We start from the raw sequence: 24,205 nt of genomic DNA, 5'->3' as shown, positions 1-24,205 counted from the left end.
TTGAGTGATACATGAAGATCTTAAAAAGGTATACCAAGAATCTACACCGTCCAGAAGCATCTATTGTTGAAAGGTACATTGCAGAAGAAGCCATTGAATTTTGTTTAGAGTACATTGAAAAAGATAAACCTGTTGGGCTTCTCGAGTCTCGGCATGACGAAAGAGTGGAAGGTAAGAGTTCAAGAGGACTGCATGTTATAACTCCAACTGTAGAAGATTTGCAACAAGCTCATTTGTATGTGTTGAATAACAGTAATGAAGTTTTGCCATACATACTTCGCCATGAAGGTTTAGTGAAAGAAAGTAATCCAAAAATGTCAAAGAACTGGGTCTTGAAAAAGCATAACAAGACTTTCCTAGATTGGTTTAAAGATACAATCTTTGCTGATGATAATGCTTCTGAAATGTTAAGAAAGGTAGCAGATGGGCCTAAAAGAAATGTTATAACTTGGCAAAGATATGATATAAAAAAGTATTTCTTCTATACAAAAGCACAAGACAACAAAAGTACAATGCAAAACAGTGGGGTTACCCTAAGGGCTGAATCTCAACACTTCGCTAGTGTGCATGATGACAATCCCTATGTAGTTTTCATCCCTTACTTTGGTTTCATTGAAGAAATTTGGGAGCTTAACTACGTCAAATTCACTGTCTGTGTTTTCAAATGTAAGTGGGTTGACAATAATACCGGTGTGTGGACTGATGATGTAGGATTTACGTTGGTGGATCATAAGAAACTCGCTTACCAGAATGATCCTTTCATCATGGCAGAACAAGTGAAACAAGTATTTTATGTTGAAGACCCTTGTGATGAAAGGTGGTCAGTGGTTCTACACGGGAAAACAATAAGTGTCAATGTTGAAGATGATGATTTATACATTGATACTTATGTTAGTCCTTTGTCCATACAAATGCCGCCTAATGTCGTCGGAGAAGAAGAAGCTGACGACGTTCATGCTAATCATAATGATCATGATGAAGGAGAATTAATTAACATTGTCTAATGTAATTTTTTAGTTTGTACTTAATTTCAGTCCATTGAATTACATTGATACTCATTTTTTGTTGATAACATCCTAAATTAATGTTTTTTTTTACAGGCAAATAGCTACACCGCCCAACTCTCCTCCTCCTCCCCCTCCTCCTCGTCCTACTGGTGCAGCATCGCATTCGCCATCTACATTGAAGCGGACAAGAAAGACCACATGCCTAAGATCATTGACGACTAGACTAGTTGGGGCAGAGAGACCCGTGGTCCATGTGGATCCTGTTACCGGGAAAGCGGACAGTCCCCACAGAAAGAAGTTAAGAACATATTTGGGGATCATTGTTCGTGATAAGGTGGATGCCACATACGAGAATTGGAAGCAAGTCCCTACTTCTCAGAAGGATTTGATAAGCGAGGATATTCAGGTATCATGGAGTATTTCATGTTGCATATTGTTTATTAGCCAAAAATTTGAATTTCGTAACAATAAAACCTAATTTTTTGTTTGTCAGACTGAGTTTGATATCCCTGAAGCATCTAATGTAAGGACAAAAAAGAAAATACTTCAGACTGTGGGGGAGCGGTGGAGACAGTTTAAGTCTGATTTGATGTCCAAATGGGAACTTGCAGCCGACAAGGACAATGTCGATGACACTGTATGCGAAAAGTACAACATTAGCAATGAGAAATGGGCCCAATTTTGTCAAAGCTGCAGAGACCCTTTGTGGGAGGTAAGTAATTTGTGATTTTCATTGTTTTCAACTTTAAATTCACTTATTATAATACATTGAAATCATGAAATTCATTAATGTTGAATTTTTGCAGGATGTGCGAAAAAAGGCGCAAGCCATCCAGAAGCAAAACACTGTCTCTCATGTGTTGTCTTGTGGGGGTTATGAATATTTAGAAAATAAGTTGATGGATGAGAAGAGAAAGAAAAAATTGGAGGAAGCTGCTCAATCTGGAAGCACTGACACCGTGATTGATCCTCAATCTCCCATCAGACGACACGTGAAGTGAAAGATGGCCTGCACCAAGAAAACTGGCCAGATGACGTTTGAGGTGACAAAGGAAATTGCTGAGAAGATTGTAAGTCACTTTCAATTAATAATTGTAATTATTTATGTTTTTTTGTGTGATTGAGTAAACCAATAAATGTGTTCTTTACAGGATTCGTTGGAGGAGCAGGTGTCACAGGGTTCCTTTGTCGCCCATGGACGTCAGGATGTACTGACTGCTGCCATTGGGCTACCAGAACACCTTGGTCGCGTGCGTGCTGCTAGAGCTGGTGTGATGATCAAGCAATACTTTGGACCGGCTCCAAGGACCCCCCGCACGTCTTCCTCCATGGCTCCCGAAGACCTGGAGCAGCTGACGCAACAAATCAGGGACCAGCTGGAGGAGTTGATCATAGAAAAAGTGACTCGACAGCTAATGTTATCTTTCAGCTAGATGCAGTCCCAGTTTCAGTCGTAGATACAATCACAGGGACTAGCACTGCCTCGTGAGCCTGAGGTTGGCCCTTCAGCTGCTCGTGTCACCACAAAGGAGAGTTGTGTTGATCCCTCATGGAACGATCCAGACGCGGGTGACTCAGACAAATGCGGGTTGTACATCGAAGAAAATCCTCCCCACCTGGTTGCTCGAAGAAGAGTTTATGAGGGATCCATAATTGTTCATAACATTCCTTTGTTTCATGATCAAGTTAAGGTTGGTGTTGAGGAGGTTAGAGATGCAATTGCTCCCATTCCTGTATCCACTGAAGAGGTTAAGTTAGTGGGGCAGACACTTAACACCTTCCTTGCTTGGCTGACACATCTTGTCAAGCGTTTATCAGAACAGGTATTTCAGTGTCATTAAATGATTCTTTTTTCAATTAAAGTGTTTACTGTAATTAAATTATGTTAATTAACTATGTTGGATAAATAGGGAGCTATTGGACCGGCAAAACCTGCAAATAGGTCAGATCATGATGTCGATGATCCCCTATATCTGATGACATTGACCATCCCATCGCTTTTTCTGAAGCCATTGCAGGTTATGTGGGATGCTACCGTGTTCGGGGTGTTTAATGAAGATTTCCCCTTGTACATAAAGCATGAAGATTTGTCTAAAATAGCACACGGTGGTCAATGTCTTAGCATCTCTGTTATACAGTATTGGATTCTGTAAGTCAATTTAGATTATTGTTAATTACCTAACTTATTGTTTTAAATTCATACGTAATTTACTTTGGGTTAACAACAATAGGCATATGACTGAAACAAGTATGCGAGCGGGGAATGCCGATGTGTATGGATTCCTCGAGCCACAGTCCATCCAAAGATCTGGGCAATCGCAATTTGAATCAGAAAGTTACATTAAGAACTGCATGCAGAATTCAAAACGGGGTGTGTACCTAGGAGCCTACCTGAATGGGTAAGTTAATCTGAACAAATGAATTTAAATAATGTATAATAGTATAATAGTATAATAACCTATATTTGTCTCCATTGCAGTGCATATTGGCAAATGGTTGTCATTTTGCCTAAGAAAAATGTTGTCATCTGGTTTTGTTCGTTGCATAATAGGCCAAACAACTACCTCAAAGGAATAATTAATAGGTCCGTGTTGTTTTTCAATACATTTGCATTAGCAGTAGTTGGGAACATCAATATTTTAATTGTACAATAAGCATCCATGTTTGTATTCAACAGTGCTTTGAAAGGACTTGATGATACTCCACAAAGTAAATCCAATGTTGGTACTAGGTGGATTGTTGTTAAAGTAAGTGATTTAAACAACGCTTCTACTTATATTTTAATATTGTGTAGACTAATTTGTAGTTAACGTTGAATATCTAAATTTCATAATGTATTTAGTGTAATAGAAAAAAGGAAGCACTGAGTATGAGTATTACGTCATACACTGGATGTCAACTATAATCTTTGGAAGTTTCAAGAATAATTGGGAAACGGTAATTGTTTAATTCAAACAAATTTGATTTTGTTATGATTGGTATTATATTATTAACTTATGTTTTATTTTATCATGCAGTATTTCAATGATGCTACACCATTGGAACAAGAGAGATTGAAGGCGCTTTGCATCCAGTGGGCAAAGTATTATTTGAAAGTTAGAAATGAAACTTAGGATGTTTAGACAATTTTGTAATTGAAGTATACTTGCTTTACATTTTTTACAATTCATGTCTCCTTAACATTAAATATTCTTTTAATTAATAGTTATTAATAAATTTCTCATGGAATTTTTCTGGTAAAAACTATTTCAAAAAAAAATGAAAATTATCTATGTTGTGTGGTCTGATTTAAAATTTGTAGGTTAATTTTTATGTTTATTGAAAAAATAGACAGTATATTAAAAAAAATTCCTAAAAACAACATCGGTTTTTTAAAAAAACCGATGTTAACTTCCACTAACAACATCGGTTTTTTAAAGAACTGATGTTGTTAATGGCAGTTAACATTGGTTTTTTAAAGCTTTTTTAAAAAACCGATGTCAACTGCCAACATTGGTATGAACATATATACCTTTTTTTTGTGCAATTCTTATTATATAACATCTGTTATTTAAATAACCAATGTTGTAATTTTACGTTAGCATTGATTTTCAAAAACCGATGTTAATGATAATACTTTCAATGCCGTACTTTCAACATCGGTTAGTAACCGATGTTGAAAGTCCTAAATAACCGATGTTAAAAGCTTATTTTCTAGTAGTGTTTGGAGGCTAAAAGAAAAAAAAGAAAAGAAAAAAAAAGCTGGTTCCATTTACACAAACTCATAATCAAATTCATTAAACTTAAAATAAATTGGACTCTTCGTGGAATAAACATCGATCATGGTCTAGACTAGCTAGAATCCAATCCACAAACTATGCACTGAAAACACAGTTATCATCAAGATCCACCACCTTCCAGACAACGATTTCAACCCTTGTGATCCACTACAATGAAGCTTGTTATTATGATAAGAGCATACATGTTGTTTCCTGAAGTCCAAAAATACAAGACTTTTTGTCAATACTATTACCAAAAACTATCAAATTAACAAAATCATAACCTCCAAGGCTACCATAAATCATTGCATAAATTCACACCACCCCATGTTTATGATCTCGACTAGTCTCTACATAACACTTAGAGTGCGTTTATATAGAGAATTTTAACTGAGGAAAGTAATTTATCAGAGAATTTAAATTTTTGTAATCTAAATTTCATTGTTTGAATGGTTTTTATGAAGAATTTAAGTTTTTGGAATTTTAAAACACAATTTTAAACAACTAAAAATGTGAAATTTAATTTTCTTCTAAAAGGTGAGAAATTGAAATTCTCTTCTTTATAGAAGAATATTTTAAAACGTTCGCGTATTTCCTTTATAACCTTCTCCTCTCTTCCACTCGAAAGTTCCTGAAATCCTGTTCTCGAACTCGCGACTCTTCCCTCTTGCTGAGTGTGGGCGTAGGGGGACATGTAGAACTGTATCCGCCAGTCAAGGGAGCAGTCTTCGCTATCCATCACGCGATGAAGGTGCTCACCGACACAGAGGACCTGTGTCATGCCTTGCGCCATTGACTGAATGTTGTGGTGGAGTGTGGTGGTGTACGTCGTCGTGTCTCGGTTCCCCTGCGACTTCCCATGCTGCATCAATATTCTTCTCTTTGGGAGCACACCAACCATATTTCTTTCACCCTCATAATTTTTTTTATCCTAACACAATTTTGAAAATAAAAGAATTTCAATTGAAGTATTTAAAATTCTTAGAATTTAAAATTTCTCAGAATTTTAAATTCCCTCATCCAAGCACACTCTTAGTGGTTTTGATTTATAAAAAAGAACTAATACATTAATCATGTTGAGATTGGTTGAAACCATTATAATCTTATATCATATATATGTTTTAAGGAATCATCCCTAACCATGTAATAATTTTTGGTAAAATTTCAATGTATAACAAACCTGGAGGAGCAGAAGGCTACGACATAATCTGTCCCTGAACAAGTGAAAATACCGATTGGATCATCATAAGCATAGCTATAAGAAGTTGGGCACGCCTCTTTAAACTTCTTGGAATAAAACATGGGTTTTCAAATAGAGGGGTTCCCAAAATTCCCTCTGCAGCAATACTCATTAGTGTTGAACACATCACAGGCACTACAGCACCCAACGGTCTTGCCGCTAGCCTTAACGACAAGTTCTTTTGGGCAAGTGGCTTTGACGTTAGAGTCACACCCAGCGATGCTGCAGTTTCCCTTTCTTTTTATGGGCTTAACGACCATCAGCATGTTGAAGCCGTCAATGAGGCTAACATCATAGAAGTTTAGTGGCGCCAGTGTGAATTCTGCTAGTGATGCTGGCATTTTCCTTGAGGCTGAACATTTTAACGTTGTGCCGTATGATTAGGTTTGGCAATTTCCATTTTGTTTTGGTCGAACTTGCAACTGGTTTGGGCCCATATGCGGCCGCTCCAGCTGACCGAGAGGTGAACATGGCAGATTGGCCCAGTTTTAGGACGAAGCCACCGTCATTGAAGTTTTCTCCCAGTGTCACTGTGAATGCATGTATACATGATTTTGATGATGTCAAAAGAAGAATCAAACAAAGTTGCTTCAAAAGATAAGCATGGCTTCAAGATTAATACAAGATTGCTTCAACAAACAAAGCCTTGCTTCAAGATTAACTCAAGATCAAGCCTTGCATTAAAACGAAGTGTTTTCAAGACATGCAAGGCTCTGGTAATCGATTACCAGGCAGTGTAATCGATTACCAGAAGACAGGGTTGAGAAATAGCTGTTGAAAAAGGTTTTGAATTTGAATTTTCAACATATAATCGATTACCATATGTCTGTAATCGATTACCAGCAACGAAACTCCTGAAATTCAAATTCAAAAGTCATGACCCTTCAAATTATAACTGTGTAATCAATTACACAAACATTGTAATCGTTTACCAGTGGAGAATTTTCAAAAAATCTGCCAGCAGTCACATCTTTTCATTGGATTTATGAATGGCCATCAAAGGCCTATAAATAGGTGACTTGGGCACGAATTTTAACAGAGAGTTTTGCTTGGCAAAAATGTCTTATCCTCTCAAAAGACAATGAGAGAGATTCCAAAAGAACTTTATTGGCAAATGCTCTCTCAAAAGAAATCCTTGGCCAAACACTTGCAAAATCTATAAGGATTTTTACATGATCTTCATTGTAATATTCTTCTCTTGAAGAGAGAATTCTTCTTCCATCCTTGTTATTCAATGAGATTGGCTAAAAGACTGTGAGTCTCTTGTTGTAAAGCATCTGAACACAAGGGATGGGTTGTCCCTGTGTGGTTCAGACTTTGTAAAGGATTTTACAAAGATAGTGGAAATCTCAAGTGGGCTGCTTGAGTACTGGACGTAGGCACGGAATTTGCCGAACCAGTATAAAATCACGTTTGCATTCTCTCTTCCCTTATCTTATTTATTTTGTTGCAATCAATTGTGTCTTGCATGTTTAAAGAACATTGTTAAATTGATTGTTGTTGCTTCTTCTGCATTTTAAGCCTATCCCTCTTAATATTATTGAGGCCACAAGGTCCAACAGTCACTGCCGCCACAATGTCTTCTTGCAAAAGTTTACTATGGTGAAAACTCTAGCACAATCACATGTTCTTTGCCCTGTGTCCTCACCAACAAAATTTAACGTTTTTTAGTGTTAGAAGGAAAATGACTTTTATTTTACTTTCTTTAAAAAGAACATAATACAAGTTTTAAAGAATTAGTCTTCAAGTATGTGTATCCTTCTATATATATATATAGATAGGAGAGATCAAGTTATACTTATTTCTTTTACTTTACTTTTCCTTAAAAGAATAAGAGAGTGCATGCTTTTAAAGAATGATTTGAAATTGAGCATGTCAAAGAATGTAGAATACAATTAACATTTGAGGGTGAAAGGAGACATAAGGCTGGTCTAATGATTAAGGAATAATAAAGAGAGAAGAGAGAGGGGAGAAGTTGTGTGTTTGAATTCCCTAACATTTCTAACCAAGATTAATAAATTTTTAGCATTTGCTAATAAAAAAATTTGGGTAAAAGAAAGAATGTAGAACACAATTTAATGAATGGGCTCCAGAAATAAGGCTAGTGAAGATTTTGCTTGGTATTTTTATGAAAAAAATGACTATGTAAAGCTATTGTTACCTGATAAAATTATTGCTAAAACCAAAGTGAATGGTAAGATCGTTTGAGATGCAATGCCATCTTTGTGTGTGTTTTTCTCGGTCAAGGGATTAAGATATGTGAAGAAGGATGTGATAGCAGCTGTGAATATAAAAGAAGGCTAAAAAAGAATATGCGCGGGAAGGTGAATCAAAGCAACAAAAGGTATGCATCTAGTGAAAAGAATCGATATTATTCTTTTCCAAATACATAGCTGCAAGTTTGTGCTGAATTACATGGCCGCGCAAGACACTAACGACATCATTAACCATAAGTTACACTCATACTAACAATTTAATATTTTTTGTTTACCCTTTATCATAATTTGATAAGTACTTTTCCTTTGTTAAGATTATTTCTTCCTCCATTGAAAATTGATATTTTCTATCTGAGACAAGGAATGTTTTGCAAGCTCTACGCATCTCATGGTATCTTGCCCTCCTTATTGCTATGATGTTGTTCTCAAGTCTAATGTAAAGTAATGTTTGCTCCATTATATCAAATGAGGGGTTCATCACTTGATGCCACATTTCAACTGCTCTTAAGTATGTAATTGGTTTGGAATTGATCACTTGCAAAATGCCCATAAAAAATGCAACAATGATTTATAACAGTGACAATAAAAATGTATAACAAATCATAACCTGTCATTTCATTTGTTGTCATTTGGTGTTATAATCATAACCATCATAATTCATGCTTTCACCAAAAATATGAAATATGAATAAACTACAATAAAATAGACCTGCAATGAACTACAATAGGACATTACATAACCAACAAATTTATGCTATAACTATTTTTAGTAGCGATTGAGTATGTTCATAAGCTTTTTGTCTATTAAACTCACTAAATAGATTAATCACTCAAGACCAAACAAATTTTTTATATTAATCATTCATTAATCGAATTAGCCACCCCCACAAATATATTGAGCTTTCATGATTTATAATTTATTTGTCTTTAAATAAATCATGAGCGAAAATAATCCTATCCCAAGGATTATGGTTTACGCAAAAGTCACTCAGGGCTTAGAGGTTACCTTTACCTTTGTAGCATGCTTTTAAACCATGAGATTCCTTTTGCTAGCTTAGGATTTGGGATTTAGAGAGAGCTTATATCACTAATGTATTTTCACACTTCGTGTTTTTTAAGGTATGCACCTTTTTATATAGAAAACATGAGTTCTATCTTAATCATAGAATATATGATTAGATCCAATCTAATATAGTATTCTATCAATCAATTAGATTATATCTAATCAATTATCTTCTAATTAAATCAAATCTTAACTTATCAAATCAAATTATATTGATAAATTATAATAATGATTAAATCATATTTAATCATTTATTTCTTATCAATTAATCAAATCATATATGATCAATTAAAATATTGATTAAATCTTATATAATCGAATATTTTTTTAGTCAATTAAATCATATTGTCTTATAGCTTGAGTTCAGATCAAATTAGATTGGTAAAAGTTATATAGTTTGGATTTTGGGTCAAATTTGACCCGACTGACATAGCTCGGGACTCTCCTAGGTTGAACCTATGGTGTGTTGGATTGCCTCATGGATAAGTTTTTTTTTTAAATACAACTTACTCTACTCTAATCATGATAAAGGATAATAGATACTAGCTTATATATATATATATATATATATATATATATATATATATATAAATAAATTAAAATGTGAATATGTCATTCCAAATTATTAATATATATAAGTTGTAGGGAAAATATGATAAACCTGTTGGTGTTCTACTTTTCATTTAGCAACTAAATTTTTTTACTCACCTCGATTTTACTTTTGTATACTTTTTTAGTATTATTTTACTTATATATTCCTTCTTTTTTTAAAAAAATTAGGTGAGTAAAGTCATATAATCCACCAAACCATGGTGAGTTAAGTTGGATTGACCATTTTTTTTAACTCAATCGAATTGGGTTAACTAACTTTTTGACCAACTCTTAGTGGGCTAACCCAAATGAACTAGATTAGTTCACTTTGACAAGCCAGAACTTTGCAAGGAACGAAGTCCAACTCCACTGCCCAGTAGTTCATAGAGGTAACTCTCGATATTCTTGACGATGACACCATTGTTCTTTGGAATAGGTGATGCAAAACTCCTTTATAAACATCGACAATAGCTGATGCACACCATTGTTCTTTGGAATAGGTGTTGACAATCTGACGAACCTCGTCGAGAGGATTATGATCATTCTTGCATGAGTTGAACGCCAATGCAGTTGAGATTTGAGAAAGCTAGGCAGTTCTCGAATGAGCTTAAATAGGAGTTATGGATTTTCTTGTGAAGCTACAACCACACTTCATGCGCACTTTGTACCGAAAGTGCCACCACTAGTGATGAATTCGAAACGGGGTTTGTGGATTTGAAAGTGGCCTATGTTAGAGGAGGAATTGCATATAATATTTGGATGATGGAAGGAGTGGATTTATTTAAGTATATTTAATAATGATAAAAAGTAGAAAAATGGTGCGTTTAACAAGGGAGGTATGTTTAAGCATTGTCATAATACGTTAATTAAGTGTGATAGTGATTTGAATCATACACTCTCATATGTGCATCCTACACTTCCCAATTTTGTGTACAAAGACTAAACTACCCTTAATAAAATAGTTACACCTTTCCCAACCCTAACACTTCCCTCCTTCAAAAAAACATTGAACCATAACGCCCCTTTCCCCATGATGAAAACCCCCATCAAAGGCTATAGGGATAATAAATTTAATTTATGAAGTGTAATTTTTGAAGTTTTTCCGTTCATACATTTCACATGTTTGATATTTGACAAGAGAAAATATCAAAGTATTTATGGTCAAGAAATATGCCTGATAGAGATTGGTATAGAAGGTTAGAAATATGCATGATAGACGCATTATCACCATGTCTAGGCTGTTGAGCAAGTGCTGATCAAGTAGAGGTTGTGGACCAACAAGTTCCAGAACCAACTGTTGTCTTTCCTAGTGGCCTTAAGGACTTGTCACTGTTGACCTCATACGCTGATCATGGGGCTTGGGAAGTATGGGGTGGCATGGTAGATTACTAACAAACTTATTTAGAATTTATTTAAGTATTGAAAGGTTTATTTTTATTTTGGAAGTTATTTAGTAATTATCTATGTTCTTGTAGGAACGTGGTGATATAAAGTTAGTATCACATGGGAGAAAGTTGCAGTCAAATATTGTCCTCCATGACCAGATATTGGATGTGGTCAAGGGGTCTGATTTATTTATGTTGACTACATGTAGTTATCAAACAATAGACAAGAGACTTTTGTTTGCTTTTATAGAGAGATGGCACAAAGAAAGAAACATTTCATTTGCCCGTGAGAGAGATGTCAATAACACTAGATGATGTGGCATCGTTACTTGACATTCCCATCACTGACGCTTTTTATGATTTTGAACATATGGATAAGGAAGCGGCAAATCCTTTGCTTGTTGACTTACTTGTTGTTGAATACAAGGAGGCATTTAATGAGACCAAGATAACAAGAGGTGGACTAGTCCATTTAAGTTGACTGCAGGATGTGTATCATCAGATGTGTTAGGAAGAGAGATGGGATGAAGCAGCAAGGGCCTATTTATTTCATGTAGTTAGTTGCACCTTATTTGCTAACAAGAGTGCATCCTATGTGGAGGTGAAATTCTTAGACATTTTTTGTGACCTCAAAGGATGTGAGAGGTATTCATGGAGGCAACTGCCTTGACATATCTTTATGAGCGTACTAATGCTAGTTTTGTTGGCACAAAGCAGATTGGTGGCTATGCCACTATTCTTCAGGTAATTAGGTGTTAGGTCAATTGTTTGTTATATTATTAACAATGTCATTGATGAAATAACTATATACTTTTCTTGGAGACACAGGGATGAATTTATGAGCATTTTGTAACCATTGGTGCTAGGGACGATGTCTTTGGATATGAAGAGACCTCTCCATGTGTCAGCCGATGGACAAATAAGTCGTCTTTATCAGTAATTCATTACCAGAAACTAATTGATGAATTAACCATCAAGGGAGTGAGGTAGACTCCATATGAGAAGCATTATACTCATCGTCTATTTGAGAATATATCCTTTCTCTGGATATATTTGTTTGGGCCTAGATGTGCACCTTCATTTGCCAGAAAAGGTTTTACGCCAATATAGGTATCGACAAAATATTCCCCAACACCCTTTTGTGTTCACTGTTGAGATTCCCACCCCACAACAGGTTGACGATAGGTGGTTGCATTCACAGAATCACTTGATCCAGCCCACAATGCATATAGTTCAACCGACAAATTGTGATACAAGGTACTATGCATGGTTCTATAGAGTCTCGCATCCTTTTGTATAATCTAAATATTCTACTCCACCCCTTGATGCAAATATGGATATGGCACATCCTGTGGTTGTAAGTGCATATGAATTTTCTTGTATAATGTGTGTACTGGTCTAACATTTACTTGCTTAATGTGTATACTATTTTGACATTTACTTACTTCTTTGTTGTATCTATGACAGGAAACATGTTGTAGGATTGACTGACTATTGCAGCGTATGATTGATCATAGTTTGGTTGCACAAGGCACTGATGCATATTCTGTGATTGAAAAGATATTAACATTAGTGTGTGGAGTAATTGGTGATGGTCCTGTCAACACTAGTAGGGCATCGAGTGGCATCAGAGGTGGGCATGATAGAGAAGGACGTTGATAGTTATTGTAATGTATTAATGCATAGATTTTCTGTTCACTTGTTCACTTCATGTTTATGTTGAGATTGATCAGTTGTAATAATTGACTTTTATGATATTATTGTCTTTTATCATTAGTGATTGTATGAACTTATTGTACTTATCATTGGTGAATGTACGAATTTATTATTTTTATCTTTAGTGAATGTACGTATTTATTATATTTAACAAGTTATGCATATATGAATTTTGTAGGACAAGTTATGTCAATTTTTTGATAGAAATAAGTAACTACATAAAAATGGTACGTAACTAAATGAAAAAAATGAGTGCCCAATAAACATACATAACAAAAAACATAACCGATTGCAATAGAAGTAACCAAAATGTTACGTAAATCAATCATCTCCAAGGTTAACATAATCATGCCTAACAACTATTAATTGTGAAAATTGTTGTAGCCGACCAACATAAGGGGTGACCCATTGTTTTTCTGGTGGACCACAACACATTAGGCCCTAATATTGGACAATGATAAGTCAAATGTACCTACATAACATAAACATAGTCACAATTTGAAAGTATACTTTATAATATGTCGTAACTTTTAGCATAACAAATGGTTTACCCGAACAAAATGATTTTCATTAACATGACCTATGTATATGATACGATGCACGAAGCTATCTTTATGAGGTTGAGTTCTGAGAGGGAAATGATTTCCATTAACACAATGTGAAAGCTAAATTAAAAATGTTATATCTCTACATAATAAAACACTATTAAGGCATGATCAACAAGTAAAGATTACTTTTTTTGCATACTCGTCATACCATTTCCCCAACTCTTTATGCAAATCATTATGGACCAGAGGCCAAAAATCTTCACCCATACCAAGTGAAGTTGCAACTGTCTGATAGCAACAATGACCATGTGATCTTACATCAACAATGTTTGAAATGTATGGATGAAAATTTACATGGAATTGATCTAAGGTTGGTATCTTTCTCATGCGTGCTGGTTGCTGGGATAATGTATTGGGTGACCTCCATGTGGATGAACTGTCATCCACAAAATGTAATGCATCGACATGTTCAAAGAAAGAAGGAAGGCTCTTCGTTGATTGTTCAAATTTACCTGCATAACCCTTTTGTGAACCTTTAGTTTTGACCTTGTCAATCGATGGACACATAGAAGTCATATAAGGGAATACAATTTCATGAAGTTTATTTCTTTTATCACAATCTTGCTAGCTATGTCAACCTCTTTCAGACGTTGAGTTATAGCATCAAATTCTTGCTGAACAAAGAACTCTTTACTTTCATTATAGGCCCTATGTTATTGAAACTTAGTTTGATCTAGTACAAATGATCTGATTTGAAGTGGTATGCACCTAAAGCATGCCTTGCTAGTTCACTGGCACATGGCAAACCATGGGTAGATCTTAAAACACATCCATAATGAGACATGTCTACATGAACAAACTTCATTCTATCAACCTCATTTGCAATATGATTCAATGCAAACCTTGAAAAATCCACCCAGTCTCTTGTACATTTGTACATTAAATGTGTGACTGACAACATGAATGTTATGCTCAAATGAGGATCTAATTTCATTATGCTGGATAATGATCATGTTGTTCATTGCATCCCAAATTTACACAAGTTTTCCATGCTAGTCTGGAGCAACATCTTTAAGGCCCAATGGACAAACTCAACCCTACAATTAAATTTTGACACAAATGTCTGAATAAAATGAAGATTGTATACAAACGCTTATTTAATATATTAAGGGTCTCTAAGGTTAAATACTTGTTGTTGTTGTTGTGTTCCCCAAGTGTATGACTTTATTTGTCCATGCCTTTATAAATATTTCCCTGTAAGATATCAACTAAGTATCTTTCACAAACGTAACCAACTTATGCCATGGTTCACAAACAACTTCAAACTTTGTTAGGCGGTCTTCATTGTCAAACTCTGTAAGAAAATCCATAATAGTACCCTAAGCCTCCATTACTTGATCCTATGGCTTTGTGGGAGTTACATATTGTTTGCACTTTGCTTTCACATTCTTATCAATATGAAATTGTCACAATTGATTATGGGACTCAGGAAACACGATTTTTATTACATTCATCAAGGCTAGATTTCTTTCAATAACAATAACTTTTAGCAATAGATCAAATATGTGAAAAAGGCCTTTGAACCTTTCAAGTACCAAAACAAAATTATTTTCATGTTCAATTTCCAAGTAAGAAAAAGCAGAAGAAAATGTCAGCCTAGTATATGTAACACCAACAATCAAGGTTATCAAACTTGAGAGTTTATGCAGACTCGTGAGAGTTCCATAGACTCGACTCGTGGACTCAACTCGTAGACTCGTAAGAGTCTACTTCATATAAAAATAATAACAAAGTATCTATAAATAACATACTAATTAAATATTTTAACAATATAATAAAACAAAAACAATAAATCATAAAGTTCAGAATATTTAAACCAAGTCTAGTAGTAATACATTACTACTAGATAATAACTTGCAGACGTTATAGTAGTGGTAGATCATTCTCATCGAGGATTTGATGTTATTAGAGAATAAAAGTTTGATATTATTAAAGGTGAAAATTTTGTATTTGAGAATAATACACTAAATGAAGGTATGTTGAATGCTAAATAGACAACAAACAATAAAAATGACTTACATTTTGGTCTAATTTTTTTAACTTGCTAACTCGTTGAGTCGGTGATAAACTCGAGAGTCTACCAAGTTTATAGAGTTTGCTCAGAGTCTAATAAAAAAAGAGTTTACTCAAGAATCAACTGATAGAGGGCAAGTGGACTCGTAAACTCGTAAAAATTAGCAAGTTAACTCGAGAGTTCGATAACCATGCAAACAATCTCAACCAACGGTAACCTATACGTGTTAGTTTTGTATGTACTTCCATCAAGAATACTATGTTAAATGCATTCAACAATTTTACTGCATCATGAAGTGTCCAACAAATGTGACGCACAACTTCTTCATCATTCATCACATGCCAATGAATATATATATCATGCTCTAAAAATTCATTAAATGTTGCATTTTTGTTCTAGGGACGAGACCTCCGATATGTAGTTCTAGCAGTATACATTTGTCTGATGGTTGTGACATTTTTTTTCATTGTACTCTTTCAATGTTAGAAGAATATTTTTAGGCTTCACCATACTTTTTGTTATACCAACAAGCATTGTCTTCTCATTAGTCGTTAATTGATCAACATATGGATGGATGACCAATGTCTTAGCAACATCATGATTATGAAACCCACACAACACCCTGACTACTTATCGTTCACCATTCTTTAGTGGTCTTCCTCTCAATCTAAAGGGACAATCACATTTTTTAGTCCCAGTAACCATCTTTTGTATCCTTTTTGTATTGTCTATATTTGTCACCTCTCTCACAACCCAAGACAACAAATTCTTCCTTCTAGGTTGTCCATTTGTTGTGTCTGACCTCAAAATGATGATAACAAAACCCAACTCAAATGCAACCACCCAAGGCCATTTCAATAACTCATATCGAGAATCAAAAACCTATACAAATAACATAAAACATATTTTAGACAAAGTTCACCTTTCAAGCATTTGTTAAACAAGTGGCCTCAATAACTTAAGAGGGGGGGGGGGTGAATTAAGTTTCAAAATTTCCCACTAACAAACTTTTAACTCCCTTCTAAATGATAGGCTCAGAATGCTAAAGAAGAAGCAAAAATGAATTTAATAATGTTCTTTAAACATGCAAGACAAAATTGATTGCAATAACATAAATGGGAAAATGGAAGAGAGAAATGCAAACTCGATTTATACTGGTTCGGTCACTTCCCGTGCAAACTCGATTTTCTACTATCTCTGTAAATCCTTCACAGACTTACCTTGGGATCCCTCACCCTTGTGTTCAAAGATTCTCCAAGAGACAACCCGTCTCTTGATTACAACTGACTTTCTGATATGAACAGAAAGATTTCTCTCCTTTAGAGTGGATGATACAAATTGAAGTTCCTAGAGGAATTTCTCTCTTTTAGAGATGATAATACAATTTGAAGTTCGTAGAAGAATTCTCAATAGATTTGCAAGTGTTTGCCCAAGAGTTGTTGAGAGAGCATTTGACAATTAAGTTCTCTTAGAATATCTCTCTCTTGCTTTTCGAAGTCAGACACACATATATATAGGCCCTTCGTGCCTTTTCAAAATGGTTTGAAGAGATGTGCCTTTTCAAAAATCTTTTTCTAAAATTCTTCACCGGTAATCGATTGCAGGTTTCTAGTAATCGATTACACAGTTATATTTTGAAGGGACATGACTTTTCAAATTGAATTTCAAGAGTTTCGTTGCCGGTAATCGATTACAGCTTTTAAATTTAAATTTCAAAACCCTTCTAAAAGCTGATTTTTCAAAATTGTCTTCTAGTAATCGATTACATTGCCTGGTAATCAATTACCAGAGCCTTGGATATCTTGGAAACACTTTGTTTTGAGGAAAAAGCTTGATCTTGAATTAATATATCTTCTGGTAATCGATTACACTGCCTAGTAATCGATTACCAGAGCTTTGATCTCTTGGAAACACTTTGTTTTGAGGCAAAAGCTTGATCTTGAATTAATCTTGAAGCAATGCTTGTTTGTTGAAGCAACCATGTATTAATCTTGAAGCAATGCTTAAGCTTTTAATGTTTGTTGAAGTAACCTTGAAAGCAACCTTGTTTGATTATTCTTTAGCATCATCAAAACTATGTATTCATACATTCACATTCTCCCCATTTTTGATGATGACAATCATTATCAAGTGAATTCTTTTCGACATCATCAAAACCTGCATGATTCATATTCTCCTCCTTTTTGATGATGACAATCATTATCAAGCAAATTCTATTTGACATCATCAAAACCTGCATGATTCACATTCTCCCCCTTTTTTATGACGATAACCATTTGTAGGTTAGGAGTAACAAAAAATATCTATCTGTATAGTTTACTCCCCCTTGATTTTGCAATGATTGCTTATATGAAACAGTTGAAGATTGCATATATTTCATATATAAAAAGTTGTCTCATAAACCATTACTATCTTATCTTTTATCTATCTCTCCCCCTTTGTCAACATCAAAAATAAATCAAGAGCAGATAGGAGAAAAACATTTAGCAATTTATAATGAATTAAAAGAGTAGAGAATGCCATACCGTTCAAGTATCATTTCATGGCCTAAAAGAAAATGTTACCACTTGTTGGAATATATGAGAATCAAATGATACCAAAAGGCCTTTTTCACATAATTGATAAATACGTAATAAATTATGCTTAAGACCATCAATAAGTAAAACATTTTCTGTGGTGGTAGAGGGATTCATACCTATTTTTCTAACTCCAACAATTTTACCTTTGTTGTTGTCTCCATAGATCACATGTTCACTATTTTTAGGAGAAATATGAATAAACTTTGATGTATCTCCCGCCATGTGTTTGGAGCAGCCATTATCAATGTATCAATTTTGCTTCAAGGAGTCCATCATTCATATAATCATATTTTGACTTTGGTACCCAAATTTCCTTGGGTCCTTGTATGTTAGTTTTGAGTAAGGATCCTTTTGGAACCCATACCATTTTTCCAATGGTACTACCATTCTTTCTAATATAACATGTTGATGCACTATGATCATTCTTACCATAGTAAAAGCATGTTAACAAGCGAGAACTAGCCTTTTGAATGGAGGCAAAGAAATTTTTATGCATCTTTTGTTGATTTTTAGGATTATATCCTAATCCAGCTTCATCAAAAACACATCGTTGTTTGCCAAATATAATATCTAAATTATTTTTACGAAGAGTAAATTTGGCAAGAGAAATTTTTAAATCTTCAATTTCTTCTTTGAATTTATCACAACATTTACATGAATGAAATGCTTTATTGTTTTCTTGTATTAAGCATTTTGTAGAAAATTGATTTCTATCTATTGATTTTAAAATTTTAACTTCAAATTTAAAATTTTTTAACTCTAAATTTAATTTCAAAATTTCATTTTCTAAACTTGAAATAGTTTTCTTAGAATATGAAACTAATTTGGAAAATTTGACAGATTCTTTATGCAAATCATTGAATGCATCTTCAAGTTCATAAAAAGAAATAGATAAGTCATAGTTAGAAGACATTACCTCTTCTCCACTTTCATAGTCTTTCGCCATGAGACCTAGATTTATGATTTCATTTTCTGAATCACTTGAAGAATCCATGTCATTATCTTCCCAATTAATGTATGCTTTCTTTTCTTCTTTTTTCATTGAAATTCCTCTTGTCGGATTTTTCCATTTTTCTTTTAAAGACAGGACAATCGAATCTAATGTGCCCAGGTTGATCGCATTCATAGCATTTTGGGGCTAAGGAGGAATCTTCTCCTTTCTTCTTTGGATTGATGTTTGATTTCCTTTGATTTCTTTTGTTTCTCATAAACTTATTGAATCTCTTCACAAAAAATCTAAAATCATTATCTTCTTCTATTTCATTCAAGTCCTCTTTGTCACTTTCTTCTTGAATAGAAGATGATGAGGTTCTGAGTGTAATTCCTTTATTCTTTTTGTCATTCTTTTCATGTTGATGGAGTCTCATAAATTCCATTTCATGTTCCTGAAGCTTTCCAAAAAGAGTTGCAAGAGACATGTTAGTAAGATCTCTTGATTCTGCAATTGCTGTTACTTTTGGTTGTCATTGCCTGCTTAAACATCTCAGCACTTTGTTAATGAGATCTTCATTAGGAAATATTTTCCCAATGATGTAAGATGATTAACTATATGAGTAAATCTCTTTTGCATATCTTGTATGGTCTCATATTCATTCATTCTAAACAATTCATATTCATGTGTGAGAGTGTCTATTCTAGATCTCTTGACATCAGTTGTTCCTTCATGGGTTACTTGTAATGTATCTCACATTTCTTTTGCATTTTTACAATTTGAGACTCTAAAATATTCATCCATGTCTAATGCAGACATGATTATATTTTTTGCTTTTAAATTATATTGAACCTTTCTTCTTTCATTTTCATCTCATTCTTCTCTAGATTTTTCTATAGTTGCATTTCCCACTATCATTATAAGAATAAAGAGACCAATTTCAATGGCTTCCCATATATTTAAATCTATGACTTTTATAAAGATGTGCATGCGGATTTTCCAATATTGATAACCCTCACCATTGAAAACAAGAGGCCTATAAATAGAATTTCCCTTAGGAAACAAAAAGTTAGATGAAAGCATAATTATTCTTGAATTTTTTAAACTTTAGACAAGAATCTCGGTCGCTCTGATACCACTTATTAATGCTTAAACTTTGAATGTTTGTTGAAGTAATCTTGAAAGCAATCTTGTTTGATCATTCTTTGGCATCATCAAAATCATGTATTCATACATTCACATTCTCTCCCTTTTTTATGATGACAATCATTATCAAGCGAATTCTTTTTTATATCATTAAAACCTGCATGATTCACAACATTAAATAATTCAACAATTAAATTAAACACAAAATAATACAATAAAATTACCTCCATAATTGTGAAGAATTTGCTACAACCTTCATTTTCAACTATATCATCCATACTCATGTCAACTTCATCACACATCTTGCGAGAATTATTGTCCTCCATACAAACTAAAATTGTTAAGGAAAAAAGACTAATAAGTTTCAATTGGCTTCCAAAAAGGAAACTCCAAAAGATTTCCGAAATAAACAATTCTAAAGTGTAAATAATAGTTATGGAACAACCATTTTGGAACAATATTAGCTTTCTGGAAAAGGCAGTTTGGAAACTAAAAATTATGTTTACGGAACACCTGTCTTGTAAGACAAAATTGATTTCCAGAATAGGCTTTCTGAAAACCAATTATTATACTTCCTGATTGAGGATTCCATTTAACGCTTTTAGTGTTTCAGATCACACACTACGGATTAAATACATGCGTTTTCGAAACAGGCTTTCTAGAAGCATATTTTATTAGTTCCGAATTGGTTACTCTGGAAGCCCCATTTAGTTTCTTAAATGACCATTCTGTAACTACAAATTGGGCTTCTGGATATGTATTTTGGATGTAATGTCCAATAATTCTCTTCCGGGATAGGTGGTCCATAAATTATAAAACTTCACAAAATTAGGGGAGAAGACAACATACCTGGGCATGGACGTGGATGACGTGCCTCACCGAAGTTGTACAACTGCACGTGGATGACATTTTTACTCGTGGAAGAGAATCGCTGCGTGCGGCTGAAATATGCTTGTGAAGTTGAATGCAATTGAATGCAGATGAGGAAGACCTAGTGGAATTGACAACTGAGTTGGTGGTGGCATCTCGTGGTTGCGCGACAGAAGTTCCTTGTTGGTGTAGTGGCTGCTAGAGGAGGAAGGGGAAGATATAATTTGAAAAGGGTAGCTTGCAGTTATTTTAAAATTGGAAGGTGCAGGACTTTTAAAGGGAGGTGTAGGATATAATTACCCAAAGGCAGCTGAACAAGAAGATTATTTTAAAAGCTCATATTTTTGGGTGCAAAATATTCTTTTCCTCTTTCTTTCAACGGAATGGATCTATTTCCTTCAACTCAATGAACTCTATCATTTTTTTCCAATGTTCTACTTAAAACAAAACAAATGTATAATATTTTTGCTAGCATGTAGATGCGTGTATCGACAAGAATAACCTCAAGTGCACATCACTGTTATCCTTAAAGAAAAATATGAACAGCTTCCCATATACAGTATATTACCGTGGTTACAAAGAAATTACACTAAAAATAAACACGTACATAGAGCCTTCGTAAGTAACATCCTCATAAAAAAAGAGATAAAAACGGGTTCCATTTACACAAACTCATCAAATTGATTAAACTTAATGAATCGGGCTCTTATAGTGGAATCAACTTTGATCATGGTCTAGACCTAGAATCCAATCCACAAACTAAGCACCGAAAACACTGTTATCATCATCACGATCCACCACCTTCCAGTTAGCGATTTCAACCCTAGTGATCCACTGCAGTGAAGCTTGTTACTATGATAAGAGCATACCTGTTGTTTCCTGAAGTCCAAGTACAAGACTTTTTGTCAATAATATCACCAAAAACTATCACATTAACAAAATCACAGCCTCTAAGATTTCGACAAATTATTAGGTAGCCTTGAAGCATTATGTTTTTATGATTCTAATCTACCATTCTCTTTATATATAATACATAACTATATTTTTTAATTTGTAATTTATTTATAATATTCAATTATGTTATGTAAAAAAATAGTTAAAATAATTAACATTATAATGATTTTAGACTATCTAATAATTTCTAGTAAGATTTTAATGTATAACAAACCTGGAAGCACAGAAGGCTACCACATAATCCGTCCCAGAACAAGTGAAAATACTAGTTGGATCATCATAAGCATAGCTGTAAGAAGTTGGACATGCCTCCTTAAACTTCTTCGAATAAAACGTGGGATTGCATGTAGAGGGATTCCCATAATTCCCTCTGCAGCAATACTCATCAGTGTTATACACATCACAAGCACTACGACACCCGACGGTTTTGCCGTTAACTTTAACAGCAAGCTCGTTGGGGCAAGTGGCTCTGAGGTCAGAGTCACACCCAGCAGTGGTGCAGTTTCCCTTTCCGTTAATGGGCTTAACGAAAAGGGGCACATTGAAGCCATCAACGAGGCTAACGTCGTAGTAGTCAACTTGTGCTAAAGTGAATTCCGCTAGTGATGCTGGCGTTTTCCCCGAGGCTGAGCATTTTAGGGTTGTGCCGCATGAACCGGTTTGGCAGTTTCCATTTCCGTTTTGGTTGAACTTGCAACCGGTTCGAGCCCAAATGCGGCCGCTCCAGCTGACCGGGGCGGTGAACACGGTGGATTGGCCCGGCTTTAGGACGAAGCCACCGCCATTGAAGTTTTCTCCCGGTGTCACTGCCGGCCACAGGGTCTCCTTGCAGTAGTTTACTATGGTGAAAACTCTGGCGCACTCGCATGTTCTTTGCCCTGAGTCCTCGTCCACAAAATAAAATGTGTTCTTAATTAGACATGTCACGGTGGTATTGGGAGAAGGAACCATGAGTTTTGTTTTGCTTTTTGAAAAAGAATAAACGTTGGTTCGATTCTATGCAATGTAAAAAGACTTTATGCTCAATATATTAGAAATTATAATAGATATGAATTTTAATGTAATTTTTGTAAAAGTAAGTAAATTATTTTAACACTTTTTGACTATTGTATTATGCCTTTTATATATGTTTTGTTTTGTTTTGTTTTTTTTTCATTTTGGAGTGGATTGGGATCCAAATAAGAGAAAAGAATAACATAAGAAAAGATACATAGGAAGTAATGAATGTGATAAATAATAAGATGAAAAATAAAGGCAAAAACATGAAAAAAATGAAATAAACATGAGATGGAAAAAATATATGGAATAATTATGATTATATTCTTTAGCTTTTTACATCATATCAAACATTATCATTCCTTTTATATCTCTATCTTATTTTCACTAAAAATTATACAAGAGTATAATTTTGTGGATACTTCAATAGTCTTTCTCTATCATTTTTTTTTTCCTATCATGTCATATTTACACTTCTTTTCTTCTCTCTCTTTTCTCATTAGGTGTTAACTACCATGGTAGTATCCATACATTATTTTGCAATTATACAAATACAATCAAAGAGAACAGAATGTGACCACTGGCCAAAAAGAAAATGCAAGAAATAATTGAACATGTAAAGGAGTGAAAAATGCTTTTACGGAATAATTTGAATTTGAGCATGTTATAGAATTTAGAAAACAATTTAATGAATGGGCTCCGACAAACAAGGCCAGTGCAGATTTTGCTATGTATGTATATTTAAAAATGACTATGCAAAAACTATTTGTTACCTGATAAAATTATTGCTAGAACCAAAGTGAATGGTAAGATCGTTTGAAGATGCAATGCCATCTTTGTGTGTGTTTTTCTCGGTCAAGGGATTAAGATACGCGAGGAAGGATGTAATAGCAGCTTTGAATATAAAAGAAGGCTCAAAAAAGAATACGTGCGGGAAGAAAGAATGTGAATCAAATTAAGCAACAAAAGGTATGCATCTTGTGAAAAGAATGGATTATTCTTTTCCAAATACATAGCTGCAAGTTTTTGGTGAATTACATGACGGCAAGTTTATCTAGGTTTTATTCTTCCTACACTTCCACGTATTACAACGGGCCTAAAGCCCAGAGCTATGGTGTGACACGTGGCAACA

General features: G+C 34.4%; 1 protein-coding gene and 1 pseudogene across 1 annotated transcript; both read right to left on the bottom strand.

Moving 5' to 3' along the window:
- Nucleotides 1–4,773: 4,773 nt before the first annotated feature.
- LOC114384075 lies at nucleotides 4,774–10,295 on the bottom strand (annotated as a pseudogene).
- Nucleotides 10,296–21,649: 11,354 nt separating this feature from the next.
- On the bottom strand, nucleotides 21,650–23,941 carry LOC114384560 (pathogenesis-related protein 5-like). The gene is made up of 3 exons (XM_028344261.1): nucleotides 23,847–23,941; nucleotides 22,292–22,955; nucleotides 21,650–22,002 (listed from the first exon to the last, which is right to left on the bottom strand). Exons 1-3 carry the CDS (start codon nucleotides 23,905–23,907, stop codon nucleotides 21,864–21,866), a joined length of 864 nt encoding a protein of 287 aa, XP_028200062.1. The 5' UTR covers nucleotides 23,908–23,941; the 3' UTR covers nucleotides 21,650–21,863.
- Nucleotides 23,942–24,205: the final 264 nt, after the last annotated feature.

The sequence above is a fragment of the Glycine soja genome, chromosome 14 (genome assembly GCF_004193775.1).
Source record: "Glycine soja cultivar W05 chromosome 14, ASM419377v2, whole genome shotgun sequence".
In the NCBI taxonomy this organism is placed as follows: Eukaryota; Viridiplantae; Streptophyta; class Magnoliopsida; order Fabales; family Fabaceae; genus Glycine; species Glycine soja.
Note: the sequence above shows the minus strand (reverse complement) of the source record. Positions and strands in the feature narration are given on the sequence as shown.

Excerpts from the sequence above, each read along its gene's own strand:
- LOC114384560 (XM_028344261.1), bottom strand. The coding sequence starts at position 23,907 with ATGGCATTGCATCTTCAAACGATCTTACCATTCACTTTGGTTCTAGCA. Across the intron at positions 22,956-23,846 it reads TCTAGCAATAATTTTATCAG|GGCAAAGAACATGCGAGTGC; the intron begins GTAACAAATAGT and ends ACGAGGACTCAG. Across the intron at positions 22,003-22,291 it reads GTAGCCTTCTGTGCTTCCAG|GAAACAACAGGTATGCTCTT; the intron begins GTTTGTTATACA and ends CTTGGACTTCAG.